The 20,102-nt window shown below is 47.1% G+C and overlaps 1 protein-coding gene across 1 annotated transcript in view; it reads right to left on the reverse strand.

The window, feature by feature from the left end:
- slco3a1 (solute carrier organic anion transporter family, member 3A1) overlaps positions 1-19,369 on the reverse strand; it is a 58,584-nt gene extending 39,215 nt beyond the window's left edge. Inside the window, exons 1-2 of the mRNA XM_035396627.1 lie at positions 18,668-19,369; positions 6,867-7,326 (exon numbers count right to left, since the gene is read on the reverse strand). Coding sequence (XP_035252518.1) covers positions 6,867-7,326; positions 18,668-18,823 — 616 coding nt within the window. The 5' untranslated portion in view covers positions 18,824-19,369. The remainder of the gene's footprint in view (positions 1-6,866; positions 7,327-18,667) is intronic.
- Between the last annotated feature and the right edge of the window lie 733 nt (positions 19,370-20,102).

The following is a 20,102-nucleotide window of genomic DNA, read 5'->3' on the forward strand; positions in this document are numbered from 1 at the left end:
TGCGTGCGCTTACAGTGTGCACAGAAACTGGAGTCGGCGGTTTGCATACATTTCACAATAAGAGTCTGAAAAGAAAATCTGTGCGGACCGTAAACAATCTCAGCCATTCAGGGCGGCCCGCGGCGCCTGACCCGGCAGCGGGACTGCGTGGGGATTTGGGGCATCAGCTGAACACATGCCTCGCTCAATACGCCATTGTTCTCCACCCGGGCCGCGATGCGCGCACCCGCCCCCTCGCCCGGGCGAGCGCCGCGCCAAATCCCCACCGCCGCTGACGCCGCCTTCCCCGCCGGCCCGCCGGGCCGCACCATCGAAACGGACGCCGGCCCCGCATCCCGCCCTTTTTAAGAGCCCCGGGACGGTCGCCGGCGAAGCTGACGGGGCTTTGAGTTGTGGAATGGCGCCAAGGGCCCGTCACATAACAGGGGTACCGGGGAGTTTGGGAGGGGCGCCGGCCGTGTCGGGGGGGGGGGGGGGGGGGTGACCGTTTGATCGTTCGCGGGGCGGTGCAGACTTCCTTTCCCGCGTACATTCGCACGGTGCGCACAATGGGTTCTGAGGAAAATAACAAAATAAACTTAAACCTTACAAATGGGGCGATGACGTACAGTAGCGGCCTTTGGCTCCCTGATTAGGCAGATTAGACCGGGCCTCTGGGGGCCCGGGCTGCTATTCCCAGGCTTTTTCTGGGAGCCTGAAACTGTCTGACGCGCCTGACACGCCTCACACACAGTGCCGATAATGCCCAACACTCTGTGGCCTTTAGGCTGCGGAGGCACATAAAGGTCAGGTCATATCGAGGGAGCGTACAGAGCATATACACATACGTACACAGACACACACACTGGGCAGTATATTTTATTTTAAGGTATACAGGTATGAATTCACGCAATGGTAGGCAACACCATTGCAAATGGTAATTTACTACTTAAACGCAACTTTTATTTAATACTAAAAATTGCACATCGCAACAGTATGATGAAGACTGTGTGACAAACTCAAGGTGAATTGCTATTAATGAAACTTGAACCAGTTTCATTAAAAAACACGTGCAGAGACGTTTGTGGAAATGCATGATGGAGTCAGAGCCAAGCGACACCGGCGGTGAAACCTCTCAGGCTCCTCCTGCCCAGCCCAACGGGGACTGGGTCCTGAAAACTGGGAGCACATCGACAGTGTGGAAAAGGTTTGGTTTCCGAAAAATTAGACACTGCACAGAAAAATGTAACATGCAAGCTGTACAAACAGCATGTTACCGTAAAGTGTGAAAACGCAATTAACTCAAAAACTATTTAAGATTTTGCTTGAATTTTGTATAATGTTTGCAGGTTGCACATTAGGGTTTTTTCATGTATACTATCCAATTTTTGAACCTTGTTCAATATTTCACTCCGTTCCGTGTACATGTGCAGAACAAATATTGTGCAATTCACTCATGCATTTTACAGCATATTTCAGTCAGACGTCAGGTACACGGAGATGTCACGCAGACACACTACAGGTTTGAATCCGGATGAGATAAAGCTGTTTTTGCTCTTTAGAACAGGCTTTACACGTCCAGCTGTTCAAATAGGTCACCTGAGTCACCATGGATACAGGCATCTGCTTAGCCAATAATAACAATCAGCTGATCAGTTACCAACAGCAACGCAGACAGAACAGAACAGGCCTCGCCTCCCCCGGCTGCCGGTAAGCCATCAAAGTCGACCTGCGCACAGGGCCCGGCACAGAAAATAGCAATCAAATGCTCCTGGGTGCAGATTAGATTAGAGGACAGAAGGCCCTGCCACCCAGCGCGCAGCCTCTTCAAAGCGGCATTCATTACACGTGTGGCCGCTAACCCAGCGCCTTTGATAAAGGTTGCCAGCTGAATCCACGCACATAAAAGCTCTGCCATCACAAGGCAGGAGCAAAGGAGAGAGCAGACGTCCAGTTACCCAACACAAGCTCTGCAGACACACAAGTGGCCCTGGCAGCCACTACATCCGGTTGGAAAGGACAGGCAGTCACAGTGAATGACTAATTAATGTAACTGTCATTAGCACAAGTGTTGTTGATTATAATGACACGCGTGAATGCCATCATTACATCATTAAGATCACTAGTTTTATTTCTGTAAAGGCCAGCCAGGGCTGTAATCAATCCAAACGACACCGCCGCCACCTTGAAAAGCTGCTAATTCTGCCATTGCTAGAACAAAGAATAAAAAGGGCAATTATCCCCATAGAAGATGACTGTGTTTGTTTTAAACAATGAATTAAAGATTATTATTGGTCAACTTCACATTATTTTGCCAAAATGAACAATGAGACAGTTCTAAGCTGAAGGGTCAGAGCATTACACCACTAATTTACACTGCATTTCTCTCTCTCTCTCTCTCTCTCTCTCTCTCTCTCTGTTCATGCCTCTCTAAATGCTTCTTTCACTCTCTCATGCGTGCACACGTACGTGCACACACATATATTCTGCTGAATTAGGTGGACTTCACTCGTTTTTTTAGTTGTCATGCTCTATTTTACTCTCATTTTTACTGTTTAACATTTTTCCATTTTGACGAGCACTGAATGAATAAAAAGTTGGAGCAGCGTTCAGATAAACTATTGGATATTTTTCCATTGTCTGTATCTCATATAACAGCACAGCAGGTTCTGTGAAGCAAAGCATGATGCAGGCTGTGCAATGCCGTGTTGCAGACCATGTAATGCTGTGTTATGTGTTTGGCAGGAACAGGACTGTGTAATGCTGTGTTGTGAGTTTGGCAGGAGCAGGGCTGTGTAATGCTGTGTTTTGTGTTTGGTAGGAGCAGGACTGTGTAATGCTGTGTTTTGTGTTTGGTAGGAGCAGGGCTGTGTAATGCTGTGTTTTGTGTTTGGTAAAAGCAGGGCTGTGTAATGCTGTGTTTTGTGTTTGGTAGGAGCAGGGCTGTGTAATGCTGTGTTTTGTGTTTGGTAGGAGCAGGACTGTGTAATGCTGTGTTTTGTGTTTGGTAGGAGCAGGACTGTGTAATGCTGTGTTTTGTGTTTGGTAGGAGCAGTGCTGTGTAATGCTGTGTTTTGTGTTTGGTAGGAGCAGGACTGTGTAATGCTGTGTTTTGTGTTTGGTAGGAGCAGGGCTGTGTAATGCTACGTTTTGTGTTTGGTAGGAGCAGGACTGTGTAATGCTGTGTTATGTGTTTGGTAGGAGCAGGGCTGTGTAATGCTGTGTTTTGTGTTTGGTAGGAGCAGGGCTGTGTAATGCTGTGTTTTGTGTTTGGTAGGAGCAGGACTGTGTAATGCTGTGTTTTGTGTTTGGTAGGAGCAGGACTGTGTAATGCTGTGTTTTGTGTTTGGTAGGAGCAGGGCTGTGTAATGCTGTGTTTTGTGTTTGGTAGGAGCAGGACTGTGTAATGCTGTGTTTTGTGTTTGGTAGGAGCAGGGCTGTGTAATGCTGTGTTTTGTGTTTGGTAGGAGCAGGACTGTGTAATGCTGTGTTTTGTGTTTGGTAGGAGCAGGGCTGTGTAATGCTGTGTTTTGTGTTTGGTAGGAGCAGGGCTGTGTAATGCTGTGTTTTGTGTTTGGTAAAAGCAGGGCTGTGTAATGCTGTGTTTTGTGTTTGGTAGGAGCAGGGCTGTGTAATGCTGTGTTTTGTGTTTGGTAGGAGCAGGGCTGTGTAATGCTGTGTTATGTGTTTGGTAGGAGCAGGACTGTGTATTGCTGTGTTACGTGTTAGGCAGGGCTCGGTCCTGGCAGCGATGGCCAGCTGCTCACACTCGATCGCTGTCTTCTTTGTCCCAAATTCAGCTGTCAACAGAGCTGCTGTTTGCCGATGCTTTCAATCCCCAGTCACACACTGGCGCCTGATACCTCCCTCTCTCCTGCTTTCACCATCTCTCTCATTCACCCTATTGCCCTCCCTTCCATCTCCTTCCCATAACAACTCTCTTACTCTCTGCCTCCCTTCCTCTCTTTGTCTCTCTCTCTCTCTCTATCACACACAGGGACACACACATGCACACAGCACACAATATGAAGTTCACCTGCGGAAATTCACACAATAGCCGTGTGACAGCGACCGTGGCCTGGTCTCTGAACGGCAGAATAACGGTGTTCGTGTGCAGGGACACTCTGGCTGAGCCAGAAACCCGCCAGTGACACAACAGAAATGTCACCGAGCTGCGAAACCCTGCGGAGCGGAAAAGGTCACAGGCGATGACAGAGAGGCGGTGTAAAAGACAGCAATGATGACATGTAACAGTATTTGCATAGTGCAACCATAGCAACATGTAACACTCTGTACAATGCTGCCATAACATCATATTAGACCGCGGATAATGTTGCCATAACAACGTGTAACACTGAGTACAATGTTGCCATAACAACATGCAACACTGTGCGCACAATGCTGCCATAACAACACGTAACACTGTGAACAATGTTGCCATAACAACATGTAACATTACGTAGGATGCAGTCATAACAGTGTAACACTGAGTACAATGTTGCCATAACAACATGTAACAGTATACACACTGTTATATATGCAAAAATGACAAAATACAGTGCATTTAAATCCATCTTGATATGTAATAACATATATAATACTGCTATAACAAAATGTAGCCAATTTAGTGCGGGTTGTCGCATTTGGTTATGGCGGCATTACACAAACATTGCAAAAAATGTGATGGAGCAACACAGCAGGCTTGTTACATTGTGACAACATTGTTGGGGACGGGTGTTAGAAAAAGACAGGTCACTCAAAAGGCGTAGCCAGAAGAAAGACACACGTACACACACGTGTGAAAAGGATCAAACGCTCAGCTAAACGCTTAGCCTCACAGCTTATTCACCGCTTACAGCCCGCTAAAGAGAGCACTAGGGCTGCAGCTTAGCGATGGGCTGGGCCTGTGATTGCATTTCTTCCTACTGAGTCCTGCTGTGCGTGTAAAAACGGAGAAGGAAAATGGAGCCCGCTGATTTGCACCACTGCTAGGCTCCACCTCCAGAGCAGAAATCACCCTCCCGCCCCCTCGTCCTCTTGTCCAATTGGTTGTAACAGCACTCTGAGAAATTGTATAAGCAAAGCAAATCATGCATTGCAATAACTGCGTTTGAATCAAAGCCATGGCTGCGTCTGCACTCACGAATGATAAAAAGGTGTCCTCTGTGTTCCACGGTGTTGCCGTGGTCTTCCGAAATTTGACGGGCGTGAGGTTACCGGGACAACGCATCCCGATGTGGCCGGTGCTTATGCCGCGGGTGAACCACGGTCTGCGTAAACATCGGCCGGAACACCACCCCACACAGGGGCTTAATGCCGGGGCGTCGGTTTCTCTACCAATATCTTTACGTTTTTCAGCTACTCCACCTGACGTTAATCTACGCTTCCTAACATAGGGCCGACCTTTAAAAAGCAAAATAAATGTCAAACATTTCACGTCTTCGCGCTGCACCGTAGTCCTGTCTTAAGCTAGAGAACACCGTGTACATTCTGAAGAGACGGGCACGAACAGGAAACAAATAAAAAGGTCAGCAGCAGCTAGCGCTGCGTCAAAGAAAAAAAACATTTTTAATTTGATTTGAAGCACAAGCAGAATCACGGTTCCCACACATTGTTTCAAACAGCCACTCCTGCCCGATCTCCTGCGTCTCGTTAAACAAAAGCGAACGTGTGAAAGTGAAGCGAAGGTGAAGACCTCGCCTGGCGTGGCCTTAAGAAAGCCGGCCGGCCGGAGTCGATACTTCACGCTGCATTAATAAGCACTCGGGCTATCGAGCTGCTTAATGCTCGCAATTATCAACTACCGTGTAACATTCGGACCAGTCAATAGTGCTCACCAGGCAATCATCCGTTTCCTCTTATGAATACAAATTTCCCTTTCGCTGCATACCGCTGCAGCGAGGGGTCACCGTACACTCAATATCTTATGCAAACACATAGCAAGCAATATGACTTACTTGCGGGGAGGGCACAGTCAAAGCTGAAAAGGCTGGCTGATCAATGCAGCTAGTATCTGTAGGGATTAAACCCAACCTGCTTATTATACCCCTTTCCCACTGTAGAGCTGGAACCAGGCTGGTTCATTATACCCCTTTCCCACTGTAGAGCTGGAACCAGGCTGGTTCATTATACCCCTTTCCCACTATAGAGCAGGAACCAGGCTGGCTCATTATACCCCTTTCCCACTGTAGAGCAGGAACCAGGCTGGCTCATTATAGCCCTTTCCCACTGTAGAGCTGAACCAGGCTGGCTTATTATACCCCTTTCCCACTGTAGAGCTGAACCAGGCTGGCTCATTAAAGCCCTTTCCCACTGTAGAGCTGAACCAGGCTGGCTCATTATACCCCTTTCCCACTGTAGAGCTGAACCAGGCTGGCTCATTATACCCCTTTCCCACTGTAGAGCTGGAACCAGGCTGGTTCATTATACCCCTTTCCCACTGTAGAGCTGGAACCAGACTGGCTCATTATAGCCCTTTCCCACTGTAGACCTGGAAACAGGCTGGCTCATTAAAGCCCTTTCCCACTGTAGAGCTGAACCAGGCTGGCTCATTATAGCCCTTTCCCACTGTAGAGCTGAACCAGGCTGGCTCATTATACCCCTTTCCCACTGTAGAGCTGAACCAGGCTGGCTCAGTATACCCCTTTCCCACTGTAGAGCTGAACCAGGCTGGCTCATTATACCCCTTTCCCACTGTAGAGCTGAACCAGGCTGGCTCATTATACCCCTTTCCCACTGTAGAGCTGAACCAGGCTGGCTCATTATACCCCTTTCCCACTGTAGAGCTGGAACCAGGCTTGTTCACCATATCCGTTGGTGGAAAGAGGTGCAGGATTGAGATGGGGTAGAAGAGGCCCAGCTGGAATCAGTACCTTTGATCCACTCACCTATGTAAAGAGAAGAGTCTTTCCTCCGCACATGATCGTCGATGTAGGACACCCCCAGGGGCTGGACGGGCGTGGCCCCGATCCCCAGCAGCACCTGGGCCCCGATCAGCAGCAGGTACATCATGTTGGTGTTGGCCCGGTTCCCGCACAGGAAGCCCGGGTCCCGCCCGTCAGTCCGGGAGCTGTTGGAGCACACGTCGCGCCCCTCCTCTGCCCGCCACGTCTCCCCGGCCTCGAACTCGTACTGGTGGGCCAGGAACTCCGGCAGGGCGGAGAGCAGCGCGCCCAGCGCCATGACGATGCCGCCGCAGCCAATCAGGCGCGGCCGGTGGGCCTTGGCCCCGAAGTAGCTGACGAACAGGATGAGGGCCAGGTTCCCGATCTCGAAGCTGCTGGCGATCACGCCCACGTCCGCGCTCTGCAGGTTGAAGCGCCGCTCCAGCGTGGTCAGGACGCTCACCTGGAACAGGGACGGAGGAAGAGCGGTCAAACAGGGACGGAGGAAGAGCGGTCAAACAGGGGCGGAGGAAGAGCGGTCAAACAGGGGCGGAGGAAGAGCGGTCAAACAGGGACAGAGGAAGAGCGATCAAATAGGGACGGAGGAAGCGCGGTCAAACAGGGACGGAGGAAGACCGGTCAAACAGGGACGGAGGAAGAGCGGTCAAACAGGGACGGAGGAAGAGCGGTCAAACAGGGGCGGAGGAAGAGCGGTCAAACAGGGGCGGAGGAAGAGCGGTCAAACAGGGACGGAGGAAGAGCGGTCAAACAGGGACGGAGGAAGCGCGGTCAAACAGGGACGGAGGAAGAGCGGTCAAACAGGGACGGAGGAAGAGCGGTCAAACAGGGACGGAGGAAGAGCGGTCAATATTATATTTCAAACTTTCTATTACATTTTCAAAGTATGACATCATTTACATGATATATACATGTTCAGAAAACAATAAATACATTTGCACATATGATTTGTTAATATTTTATTTATAATGTCTTAGATTTTAATAGTTACCTAATATCAATATAATAATAATAATAATAATAATAATAATAATAATATAAGAAGTTTAATTACTGATATCACAACTTCAAGGTTGTGCTTTCGATTGTCAGGTTTCACACTGCGGTTGTATCCTTGTACAAGATTCTAAACCTAAATTATTTCAGTAATTATCCAGCTGTATAAATGCATTGCATGTAGAGAATGTATGTAAAAGAATGTAATCTGTGTAAGACGCTACGAATAAGAGCATCTGCTAAATGGCTTTAATAAAATAATAAACATCTTTATTGATGCACATTCTATGAGCAAGTAGAACAGCAAAACAAACTAATTCCAGGGGAGATTCGTGTAAAATCCTACAGGAACTCTGCATATGTTGATAAACTGAAAGACTTAGAGGAAAGGAGGTCAGCCTAGGAACTACGCAGAGAAAAACTTGAGCTGACTCAAGTACGGACTAAATCAAGGAGACGTTCCCTGCGGAGGAAACAAACTTAATCGACGTGTCCCTGCAGAATGTGGGAAAAAAGTGAGGGAACCCTGAAAATTCAAATCATGACCTAATAACGATGATGCGTTTCTGGGACCAAGCTCACCAAGACATCTGGGACATTAGAGATGGTTTAACTAGGTCCGGAATTTAAACTCACAGAAAGCACTGAGATTGGGCTGAATCACAAGAGGACTGAGAATGAGAATTGAGAGTGTGAGGACAAAGTTTAAGAAGGGCCTGAATTTGAACTGAAAAAGAGATTTAGGATAAGACTGAATTTAAAAAGGGCCTGCATTTAAAATGGAAGTTGACAGGTCACAGAAGCAGGAATTAAGTTTAGGGGTTCATAACAGAATTCATAGATTCGTGTTACAAAGGACTTAAGTTGGGCCAATACTTAAATTCACAGAGAGATGCAAGATGGAGGAATGATTTAGCCAGCTAGAGTGTAGAGGCCCTGCTCGCTGCAGTCCTCTTTTTCCATCTGATGTACACTGACACAGAGATCCTCCGCCTCTGTCAGAGATCAGCTTCTCTGCCAAGGTCATTTAGTTTAGCCACGCTCCGCTAACTCTCACTTACATAGCTTTCTTGGAAGCTACTTCTCCCGCTCTGAGTTAATGGTGCAGCATTTAAGGTCAAAGTGATAAAAGCACCCCGCAATGTCAAAGGGAAAAGTCCACAAAATCCAGCTCGGCCTAAAACATTTAGCTTCTCTTTCTGTCCTCAGCTGTCCCCGATGTTGCCAAATGCACTTCTGAATGCTACGGCATCCTGCGCCACAGGAACGTTGCAGTCATAGTTTAAAACGCGCTGGCTCTAGTTCAGGTTGGACGCCTCCCAGCCACCTAAAGGGATCTACGTATGGCATCATCCCGTACAAGCGCACGGGAAGAAGCGTGTGGCCACGTACGGCCATCACGGTTTATTACACGGCTTTATCTCGCACCCAAGGCGAGGACAGGGTCCACTGTTAAGAGAGAACGGCGTAGCCTGTGAGTCTGATAATGAGACCTGCTGCGGGCCGGGCCGGGCCGGGCTGGGCTGCGGGGTGGTTCTGCTGTGTCAGCGATCGTCTTTGTGTTGGAGGGGGTTCTGATACCAGTCCAGCTCCCCCCCCCCCTCCCCCCCTTGCTCCATCCTGATTCTCTGGCCCAGAGACGCGGGTGAAACGCAAACTCAACACAACAGCACAGCATCCTACTGCATTAGCAGAAAACTGCAATACTGCTTCAAATTTTTTTTAAATAATAATGTGCGTACATAATACTATTTTATACATACACACATACATATACGCAACGTGTGTACACACACACAAAAAAGACACGTACAAAAACATGCACGCACCCATTCCAAAGTACGTGGGGGAAAAATAGTCACGAAATACTTGTTTGGCAAGACGTAGGATTTCAAAGCTGTTCTAGTGACCCAGCAGCACCTTCTTGAGCTCTGTTCCTTCTCTTCTGAAGGCGTTGTGCTGTCTGGCGAGTGTCACATTTCCCCACCAAAACTCCACCGACGGGCCTCCCACCATTTTCCTTGTACCTCTGTTATTTTTACGAGACGGTCAGGAAAGGTTCACAGGGACTCAGCCAAAGATAAAAATATCTTCGGTTTTCAACGTCTAGGAACCGGCTGAGGAGCCGTCGCCCGCCTGGCCGTTTTCGGGCTCCGTGGACGATACTCGCCCAGCTACTCCGGAGGAGCACGCGGGAATGCGCAGGCACGTTTCTGCCCGATTCCCAGAGCGGTCTGGATTGGGCCTTCTACCGAGGGATAGTAGCATGTTAAAGGGGAAACGCCAGAACCGGAAGAGCTCCGCCCCCTGACCCCCTGACTCTGCCTAAAGGTCACGCTCTGAAGAGATGAAGAGACATGAAAAGGCAAACTGTACATACAGAAATAGGATTGGGGTGGGGGGGGGCAGTGCAAAAAAGAACAACAGGTCTGTGGAGAGACATAACACAAATAAAACTATATAATAGAACATTTCAATAATATTTGCTGAAATAGTAAGCTGATAGCTATATTTATCTAAATGTGTTTAATAATACCGTAATATGTGATAATTATTTTTCAGTACATTTTTCATAAATTGTTTGTATATTCCTAATTAAGTGATTTCATGAATACAGATTTAGGAAATTTTGAAAAAAGACTCAACATGAACACATTTCAAAACAAATAAGCTTAACCTTTAATCTGAAAAATTGTCACTGAAAAATCTACTTGTGCACTGGTACAGTCTCTGGCAATTCCTAGTAATTCAGCCCTCCCTGCCGCCACAGAAAAATTAGTCTCAGTTGATAGTCTTGTTCATTACTCAGGTGTTACCGAAGCAGTCTTTCAGAGCAGTTAAATCTGCGCTCTATGACATCAGTATTTGTCTACACACAGGCTCTGTTTTTTACAAACAGTCCTAGAACCATTGAAAAGAGTTCCAATTGAATTACTCTCCAGACTGTGGTGGCTAGAAATGATCGTGTTCTGAACTTTTTTTTCCTGCCATGAGAGCAGGCTGATATCGTTACAAGCTGAGCCGTGCCAGCTGGTGACTGCAGGAAGCGGCTGAGCATGCTGGATATCCGTGATAACCAGAGAAAGGGGTCTGCAGGCAAAATGACCCCTCGGGGCCCTCAACCCGTTGCCACACGCCAGGCGGCCGCCCCCTTTCACATTCGCACGCATGTGTATGCATGATGTGTGCATGTGTGTGTGTGTATATGTGTCTGCGTGTGTGTGTGGGAGTGTGTGTGTGTGTATGCATGATGTGTGCATGTGTGTGTGTGTATATGTGTCTGCGTGTGTGTGTGGGAGTGTGTGCGTGTGTCTGGGTGTGTGCGTGTGCGTGTGCATGTGCACCTGCGCGTGTGGTTTTCCTGAAAGTCTGTGTGTGCATGTGGGTCCGTGTGTACGTGCGTTTATGTGTACATCTGCACATATGCATGTTCATGTGTGTGTGTGTATATGTGTCTGCCTGTGTGTGTATGTGTGCATGTGTGTGGGAATGTGTGTGTCTGGGTCTGCGTGTGTGTATGTGTGTGTGTCAGTGTGTGTCTGTGTGTACTGAGTGAGTGTGTGTGTGTGTGTGTGTGTGTGTGTGTGAGAGAGAGAGAGGGAGAGATGCGGTTGCCCACAGAGGCCGTTGAAAAGGGAAATGAAAGCAGGCTGTAGAAACAGGGCCATCTGCCTCTGTGCTCAGACCCCATGCCAGGAACTGCAACCTGTTGACAGCCTGGCGGAGATGCTCCGTGCTGGGGTGCCATTCCAGCTCGCTCTTCCTGTCCGTGCGAAGGCGCCGCCCACGCGCAGCCGGCACGGGCCCACCGCGGGCCCACCGCGACCAAGCCAGCCTCCCCTGATGCGCCAAACCGCTTAACGCATTCAGACCGAGGAGCCCACGGCCACATTAAGCCATAACGTCCACAGCAAAGCCCTCCAGGTAGATGCATCTCACGCCACCTCGAATGGATGGCTTGGCTCCGTTTCAAAGCCGGCAAATTATGGGAAAAACCGGAAGCCCATTAGGGCGACTGAGTGGCCCTTTCCCCCCGCTGTTAAAATTTCCATCATTCTGATGTTCTAATAAATCTGACGGTAAACAATCCGGTTCAGCCGCGTGCTCTTTTACGGGGCCGCCCCCCGGCTGGGCCCGTCTGGAAGCATTCATCCACGCTCGCGGTCCGCCTCGCCTCACCGGGCACCGTCACCTGTGAGGAACGGGCGCCTCGGAGCCCTCCTTTAAGAGGGAGAACCGCAGCTTCAACCGCGGTCTCCGTCTCTCCTCCTCCCCGCAGGCTCGGTCTAGACTCCGACGGCCCACGCAGGGGCGACGCGGGTCGGCCCCAGTCGGCGGGCGAGAGGCCCACAGATCTCCCACGCCAATCCCGAAAGAGGAGGGAGGCCTTCACGGGCAGGCCTGGAACACTAGCCTACTTCTGTGACTGCACACGGGGGACGGCGAAGCTAACGCCTTTAAACAGCGGAGCCGAAATAAACAGAGAGCAGGTACTCCGGAGCACATGACTCACGCGCAGCCTTGCAAGCTCCCGGTATATATTTTGAGTTAAAAATATGCTTTCAGACAGAGATATTGGGCTGTAAGGTGAGCGTCTCTCCGCAGGAAGCGTACGTGACAAAAGGAGCGTGGAGACGTGCCGGCCAATGAGCTGCGGCGTGGAACGCGCCGCCCGAGAAGAGCACAACAGGAAGCGGGGGAGGAGGTGTCTGACGTACACCCCACCGTCTATCCCCGACCACGCCCGCCCACAACTCCCCGCAGATCTATCTCTTACACGTGGCGTAACTGCAACGATTCGTCTCTGCAAATTTAATTTTCTGAAGGACGCTGGGCCACGTCAGCAAAAACGAAGCAGACAAGGGGGAATTTCTGATAGCGTCTTACAAAAGGCCCTCGTGAGATACTGCTGCCAGTCGGATCAAACGACCCTTCAACTGATCCTTCACACAAAAGCCTATCGCCCTCAAACTCAAACCTGAGAAAATAATTACCATTCAAAGTGCCTTTAATATGTTGAGTGTATAACAATTGGACGGCTTGAATGACCTTATTACCTCTATTTAAATTCGTTTTTTTTTATTCATTTTTTTTTTTTTTAAATCTATGGATAAATATGAAAAGAAGTTAAGGTGTCTCCAGAGTCCTTGGTAGAGCTTGGGAGAAGCACTGTAAGCAATTATTAGCCAATCTGTAAGCTTGGGAGATTTAAGCAGAGATTTGTGTTTTATGTCAGGTCCCCTTTGCAAAAGAGATTTCGATCTCAATGGGCTCTTTCCTGGTTAAATAAAGGTTAAATAAAGAATAAAAAATAAGCACACAGGTTAATGCGCACAGCGGCACATGTGCACCCACTGACAAAGCAGCTCAGCAGTTCGCATTTACATTATTTATTTGTTTATCGAGGAACCTTATCGGCGCCTTACATTTAAATATTTACCCAGTAGGCGAACACCGCTGAACGCTCAATACGATTGAGGTCAAGTGCCACGCTAAATCGGCACGGCCACAGTTCCCAGACCCACACTTTCACCTTCACGGGATTCAAACATATGTCCTTCTGGGCTGTGGTTTCATTTCCGCTGCCCCCTGGGCTGCAGGTCCGGACCACTGGGAGTTAGGGTAGGGCCACAGCAGGCAGCAGGTGCCTGATTTCAGGTGAGTGGAGAAAGACCAGCTACTGTGTGACCGTGCTGCAAAGCCTGATACCCAAAGCTGGCCCCAAGGCATGCAGATGGGGCAGACAGTGCAATTTGGTTAGGGAAAGTGATGCCAGCAGAAATTTGCAAACCACACCTCAACCAACACAGGAACAAGCTAAAGTCTGCCAAAACAAGACAGCTGGCCTTCTGCAGTCCGGACTAAGAGTTCAACAATCCAAGTCTGAGACACATTTAATGAGTGAACACTTTCTGTGGCGCACCTCTAATACAAATGTATCTATCATGAGGTCATAGGAATGCAAATGCATTTCATGATAACATCAAGGCCCATGCAGTGTTCAGTTCACTATGTTCAAATGTCTGTGGATGGAAACATTAAAATGGTTAAATTTCTATGTGCATCTTGGGTCCCAGTCTACCGTTTGGAAATCTGTGCCTTTTAACAATGTAAATTTTTATCACTCAACTGGCTATAACCCACCTGCAGGCCACCTAGGTTAACACTGATCACTTGCTGCAAACTGAATCTGGTTACAACAGAGGGATATTGATGACAGTCTTACAGTGTTGCTTGATACAATATCAGCTACAATGGCTGAAGGGTCTGACAAACTGGAGTGGTTGAAGCAGATCTATATCTATAGATCTGCGCAGCATTTCCAAAACATTTGGAGAAAGGAAGAGGACAAGCATTAAAAAAAAACCATGATGTCCTCTGGCAATACTGCTGCAACAACTAAAACATTCACAATTCTTTTTTTTGTTTTTATTTTTTTAAACCCTATTGCACACAGAATACTTCCATACAGAGTGATTTCCTCCATTGAGCAAACCTGTGACAACAACATTACTGCTGGAAATAATGCTGGACGGCCAGTAGGGGGCACTCTTCCCTACAGACCTCATACAAACCATTTGCCCCAGCACAAGGACAGGGGCAATAGTGCCAAAAAACATGCTGTCCTTTAGATGAAATACAAAACAAGGTCCTGACTTTCTACGGTCATTAAAGACCGCATGGTGCTTTCCCAAAGAGTGGGGGGGGTGGGGGGGGGGGGGGGGTGTTAACTCAAAGGTCCTGGTGCTATTCCCAAGAAACCAGAGCTGCGGTCCAAAAAGTTAAATGTTCCAACCTTGTAAACTTTAATTGAGGGGAGAAGAACAGGAGGGAGAGGAATTAGTTGAACTGGGCCGCTCTGTTGACTGAGAAATATGTCAAAAGCTAGAAGCAATAAAGGTGTCTGTGTTAAACAATGCAGTCCTAACCCTGCTGTACATGATTATAAAGGCATATGGACACAGCAAATAGCTGGCTATACATACATATGGTAGCAATATTTCTACCATTATTATGTTTAATAATATTGTATTTAAAACATGACAACTTATTACCACAGATATCAGTTAGACCAACTGTGATATCAGTCATACCACTACATGGCCAAAGTTATGTGGACACCTGACATCCAACATCTCATCTAAAATGATGGGCATAAATATGGAGTTGGTCCATCCTTTGCTGCTATAACAACCTCCATTCTTCTGGGAAGGCTTTATACTAGATGTCGTAGGAATTTGCTCCCATTCAGCCAGAAGAGCATTGGTGAGGTCAGGCACTGATAGGGTGACTAGGCCTGGCTCGCATTTGACTTTCCAATTGATCCCAAAAGTCTTAGATGGGGTTGACGTCAGGGCTCTCTGCAGGCCCGTTCTTCCACAATGTTCTCAACAAAACCATTTCTATATGGAGCTCACTGAGTGCCCAGGGGCATTGTCATGCTGAAACAGAAAGGGGCCTTCCCCAAACTGTTGGGGAAGCACAGACTCGTCTAGAATGTGATTATATGCAGTAGCATTAAGATTTGCCTTCAGTGGAACTAAGGGGCCAAACCAAGAAAAACAGCACCAGACCAAGGGGTGTCCAGACACTTTTGGTCATATAGCATATGTTGGAATAATAAGTTTCAGATTATTAATAATATTATTTAATGAACGTATTATAAAGCATGCTAGAAAATATTACTACCACATAAATTAAGAATTGATTTCTCATGTGACCAACCTGGTTAAAATGTCATTTAGTAATAACAGAATCAGTGATTCACAGGGACTAATTACAATTCTATTAAAATGCAAGTTAAAGCACATGAGATGAGACCGGCTGAAACCACAGATTTCCAGAATCCTCCCTGCACCCTTGTGGCAAAGGATAAAATCACCACTGAGGAAGACTATAAATAGCCTTTTCCCTCTAATCTCCACATTTCCAGGAAAATAAACAAGTTTGGGTCCAACTTGGCCCACCCACACCACACACACATCCACAGTGACACTGGTGGCAGGGAAGGCAAAGCGGCTCTCTGGTATTCTTTTCTGAATTGAAGCCGTAATAGAAGCTAGTTTGACTGTAACATTTAGAAAAAGGGCCTGACCACATTTGAGCATCTACATGAGAGACATAATCATCTGATTTTGAGACCAGGCTCTTTTCCTTCATTTCTAAATGACGAATGGCGAAAGTTCTGCCAGTGCAGTTGCTGCTGTGATGTTTACTTCACACGTACACTCGAATGGTCCACAAGCTACACCCTTCTGTTCTGTGGCTGGCTCAGATATTGGCGGTTGCTGATGACTAAGAGCTATTTCTCGTGCACCCAACAGCATGCGAACGCTGCTCATTCGCTCACGCTAAGAATGGAGACGGCAGAACTCATGTGAAAATAAAGCAAACCAGAGCCATTCACGGCGAAGTCGCCAGACGTCGAAATGCCGGCATTCTAACGGCGCAAGTAAAAGGCCTCCAAAGCCCTCCTGTCAGCACTCATAGGCTCCAAATGACTTCAACCCCTCGACTGAGCCCATGTGCCAGGGGAGAATTTCTCAACCCGTCGTCTGACCGACTACGGCCGGCCCTCATCTGCTCTGGCCTTGCCCCCTCTTCAGAAAGGCCGCTCAAACAAACACAGAGCCCATCTGTGAGAAAACACTCTGCCCTCCTTTCCACCCTGTCATGGAAACAAAAATTAAACCAATAGATCACGGATAATATAAGAACCATCTGTCTGTGCAGTGAACTGGTAGGGCCCGGAGGGAATGTTCCACTTCACATATCCCAACCCTTTCCCATGGTCATCAAATGCAATCCCAAGTGATTAAAAAAAGGAATATTTAATGCCTGCAAAAAATTTGGGATGTCTTCATCATAGGCGCTGAGTTCTGGAGACATCAGATCTGCAAGGTGTACTTCTCTTGGACCTGACAATTCAGACGAGACTTACCTGAGCTTCTGCTCACCTTTATTCTTTAGATACAAATAGAGGGAGGAAGTTCCTACACTATTCTAAACCCACTCTTTCCACATGAGTGTCTTCCCTCCTCCCTGATGACATACAATGTTGTAAGGATAATTATTGTTATTCGCCGGATTATTTACATTTAGTCAGAATATATTTAGGAACAGTAACCATAGAGTCTTCCATCATCAAAAAAGGCATGGAGTCCCATCAGTGACGACACCTCAATGGATAATATTTCAAACATGCTAAATGGCCAGCAAGACACGCCATTCGTGGCTAACCGTCATGGAATAGATGAACACAGACCCGCTGTGCCGTTAAAGGGATACTTCCAAGGTTCATGAGTCCTGTGGTAAAACGCACAGAAGAGACTCTGCTTTCCATACCAAATATGGCTGTTGGGAGTTAGGCTCAGATCACGGATTTCCTAGACACTGGGAGCACAGAAAGGGGCCTGACAGACTTTGTAAGGAAGAGACGGAGCACACGGAGATTCATCATTTCACTAGTCAAATAAACGAAACTCTTCGTTCATAGCTGATCAATTCCAACTCGTAAAAGCAAACGTGGAATCGTTTTAATTATTTTGGCCGCGGATATGCTGGACAATCGACAATATAAGTACGCGGCCCAGTAAATCAGTGCTGAAGAATCACCAGTAGCATACATGAGGATAGCCAGGACGGTAATCTGATGGTTATGCTAAACATATATCGCATTTGGATGCTCTCTGCTAGAGTCTACAGCCTTCCAAATGAGCTGGAGCCTTCAGAGACCCGATGGCATAGGTCACGTGAAGCCTGAAACCCAATAGTCATTCATAGGTCACCCATATGTCAAAAGATGTACGTCATGCCGGCACACATACTGTAGTATGGGTAGATAATAACAGTCACAAATGCTACCGGAAAATAAACCCATCAGAAGTTACCAGGACTGGGCCTCCCAGTTACTAAACATGCGCACGTGTGTATTTCTGTATTGGGTTGCCTGAAACGGCGTCATGAGCAGGCTGGCCAACTTTAATATTAAGTCGCAATAATTTTTTTAATGTTTTTTTAAATATAAGTCTTTATTTAAGTAACTTAATGATTGTCAATAAAAAGCTTACATAATTAAACAAATAGATGTCCTTTTATATATAATTATTTGTTTTAAATAGGCTACCGGTTTTATTTTACCAATTTGTTTATACAAACATGTAGCCTGGTGAGGGCTTTTAAATACAGTTGCCGCATAGACCAGAAAGTCACCTGTTTGTTCTCCGCATCCTCCGCACTCGCAGAGACTGGCGTTTTGCTTTGCACTGTATATTTGAATGTTGCTGCTATTGATAACTTAGCTTAGCTTTATTCATGTACTAACCAGTCACGTTTCGTTTATACGCACTTGTTTTACTGACAGAGGGCACATTTGCGCAGCCTTCTTGAAGCTGACAAGGTTAAACTGATAGCCTCCCCAGTATGTAAGGCATGTCGTTTTGGCATGACGCTTACCCTCATCTAATGAAAAGCACTGATTGTACCAACACATTAAACGCCAGTGTTACAATTATTTTGTAAATGTTCTCTCGGGTAGAATATGCGATATGTTTATGTTTCATGACACAATACATTTCGTCAGCTCTCACAGTAAGCTGCAGCCTGTATTGCGTCTACACAATCTTTTAGACCTATGCTGACAAAATGCACACTTAACAAGTTTGCGTTTCGTCTTGCCACAACGCGGGGTAACGTACTGCTGCATGACAAAAATGTAGAACAAAATGCGTCTCCAAAGTGGAAAGATGCATTATGCGCACAACATACAGACAAAGAAAATTCTCACTCACCAGGTAGGCTCCAACAGTCCCCTGAGCCAACATCAGGGCACATTCCGATACTAAGAATATCTTAATATTTGAGAAGCATGAAGACTTTTTCTGGTTGTCATCCCGCTGGCCGTCTTCGGTGCGCCCATCCGAACATCTCTGCTTTTTCACCTGCATGCTTGTATAACGTGCTTAGCGCCGGTCACTTGGTATTTCGGCGTTAAACGAAAGACAGACAGAACATAGAGAGAACAGAGAGGAAAAACAGCTCGGGGGTAAACATAAAAGACCCCAGCTCCGGTGCTCTACGAAGCGTGTCTATGCCACTGTCTGGCTCTGTGTCTCGCACCGTTTTCTCACTCTGCTACGTCCACAGTACGTATAGCTATATCTACTCACAACGACTGTAAATCTACAGAGAGCCTCCAACGCGCTGCCCTTCGACGGGTCCTACACATTGCCACTTCGACGATGAAGAGGAAGACGCGCAGAAACATATGAACTCCCCCAGCGGGCTTCTTGTGGATACACGAGAACGTATGGCGCCAGCTAATTTTCTTACTAATGACATTGTTCCCGACCCTTACTATTTTTCGAGTATCCTTGGAGATAAAGATCTACACGCAGCTCGCCGCTGCGTCCGTGTTCATAGTGTCTGTATGACGGATGCGTGTGCATGAACCGCCTCTCGTCACCGCTTCCTCACTACTACGTGGAATCTGCAGCGGCGCTGTAGAGCCTGCACCAATACAGTAAAGCCAACAGACATGACTCTCTCTCTCTCTCTCTCTCTCTCTCTCTCTCTCTCTCTCTCTCTCTCTCTCTCTCTCTCTCTCTCTCTCTCTCTCTCTCTCTCTCTCTCTCTCTCTCTCTCTCCACCCCCCTTGGATCTAAAAATATGTAAACCTACGAGACGAACATTGAGTACATATTCAACATTCAAATAGCTAGTGAAACATAACTGTCAAATCATTGACCATTCGAGGAGACAATTCTTAACGTCTTAGCCATTTTAAATGCGTTGGAATTATGAAAGTCCTTTATGCTGTACAGTGCTCATCAGGCAATTGGCCTTGTGTTCTCCAACAGTAGCCGTGCCTAAATAATGACTCTCACGGTAGCGGAGTGGTATCCGAGACCGCCTGTCTGGACACTGTTGCTGTTTCACTGTTGCTTTTTCCCCGTGTAATGTGCCAAATGTCCCCGATAAGCGGTTCACTTGCACACAGCTTTCACAACGCAGTCCTGCTGGGTGTTGGCTGTAAAGGGGGCTATATTTTAGAATTATTTTATATAATTGATTGTCGAATCAATAGACCAGTTGATTGATTGATTAATTGATTGATTGATTGATTAAGAAGAATTACACTGAGAATTAATTTAAACAGTTAAAGGGAGGCCACATGATTACTCAAACAGAACATTAATCTGACCATAAGACACAAAGTATTCAAAA

The sequence above is a fragment of the Anguilla anguilla genome, chromosome 16, assembly GCF_013347855.1.
Source record: "Anguilla anguilla isolate fAngAng1 chromosome 16, fAngAng1.pri, whole genome shotgun sequence".
Lineage (NCBI taxonomy): Eukaryota > Metazoa > Chordata > Actinopteri > Anguilliformes > Anguillidae > Anguilla > Anguilla anguilla.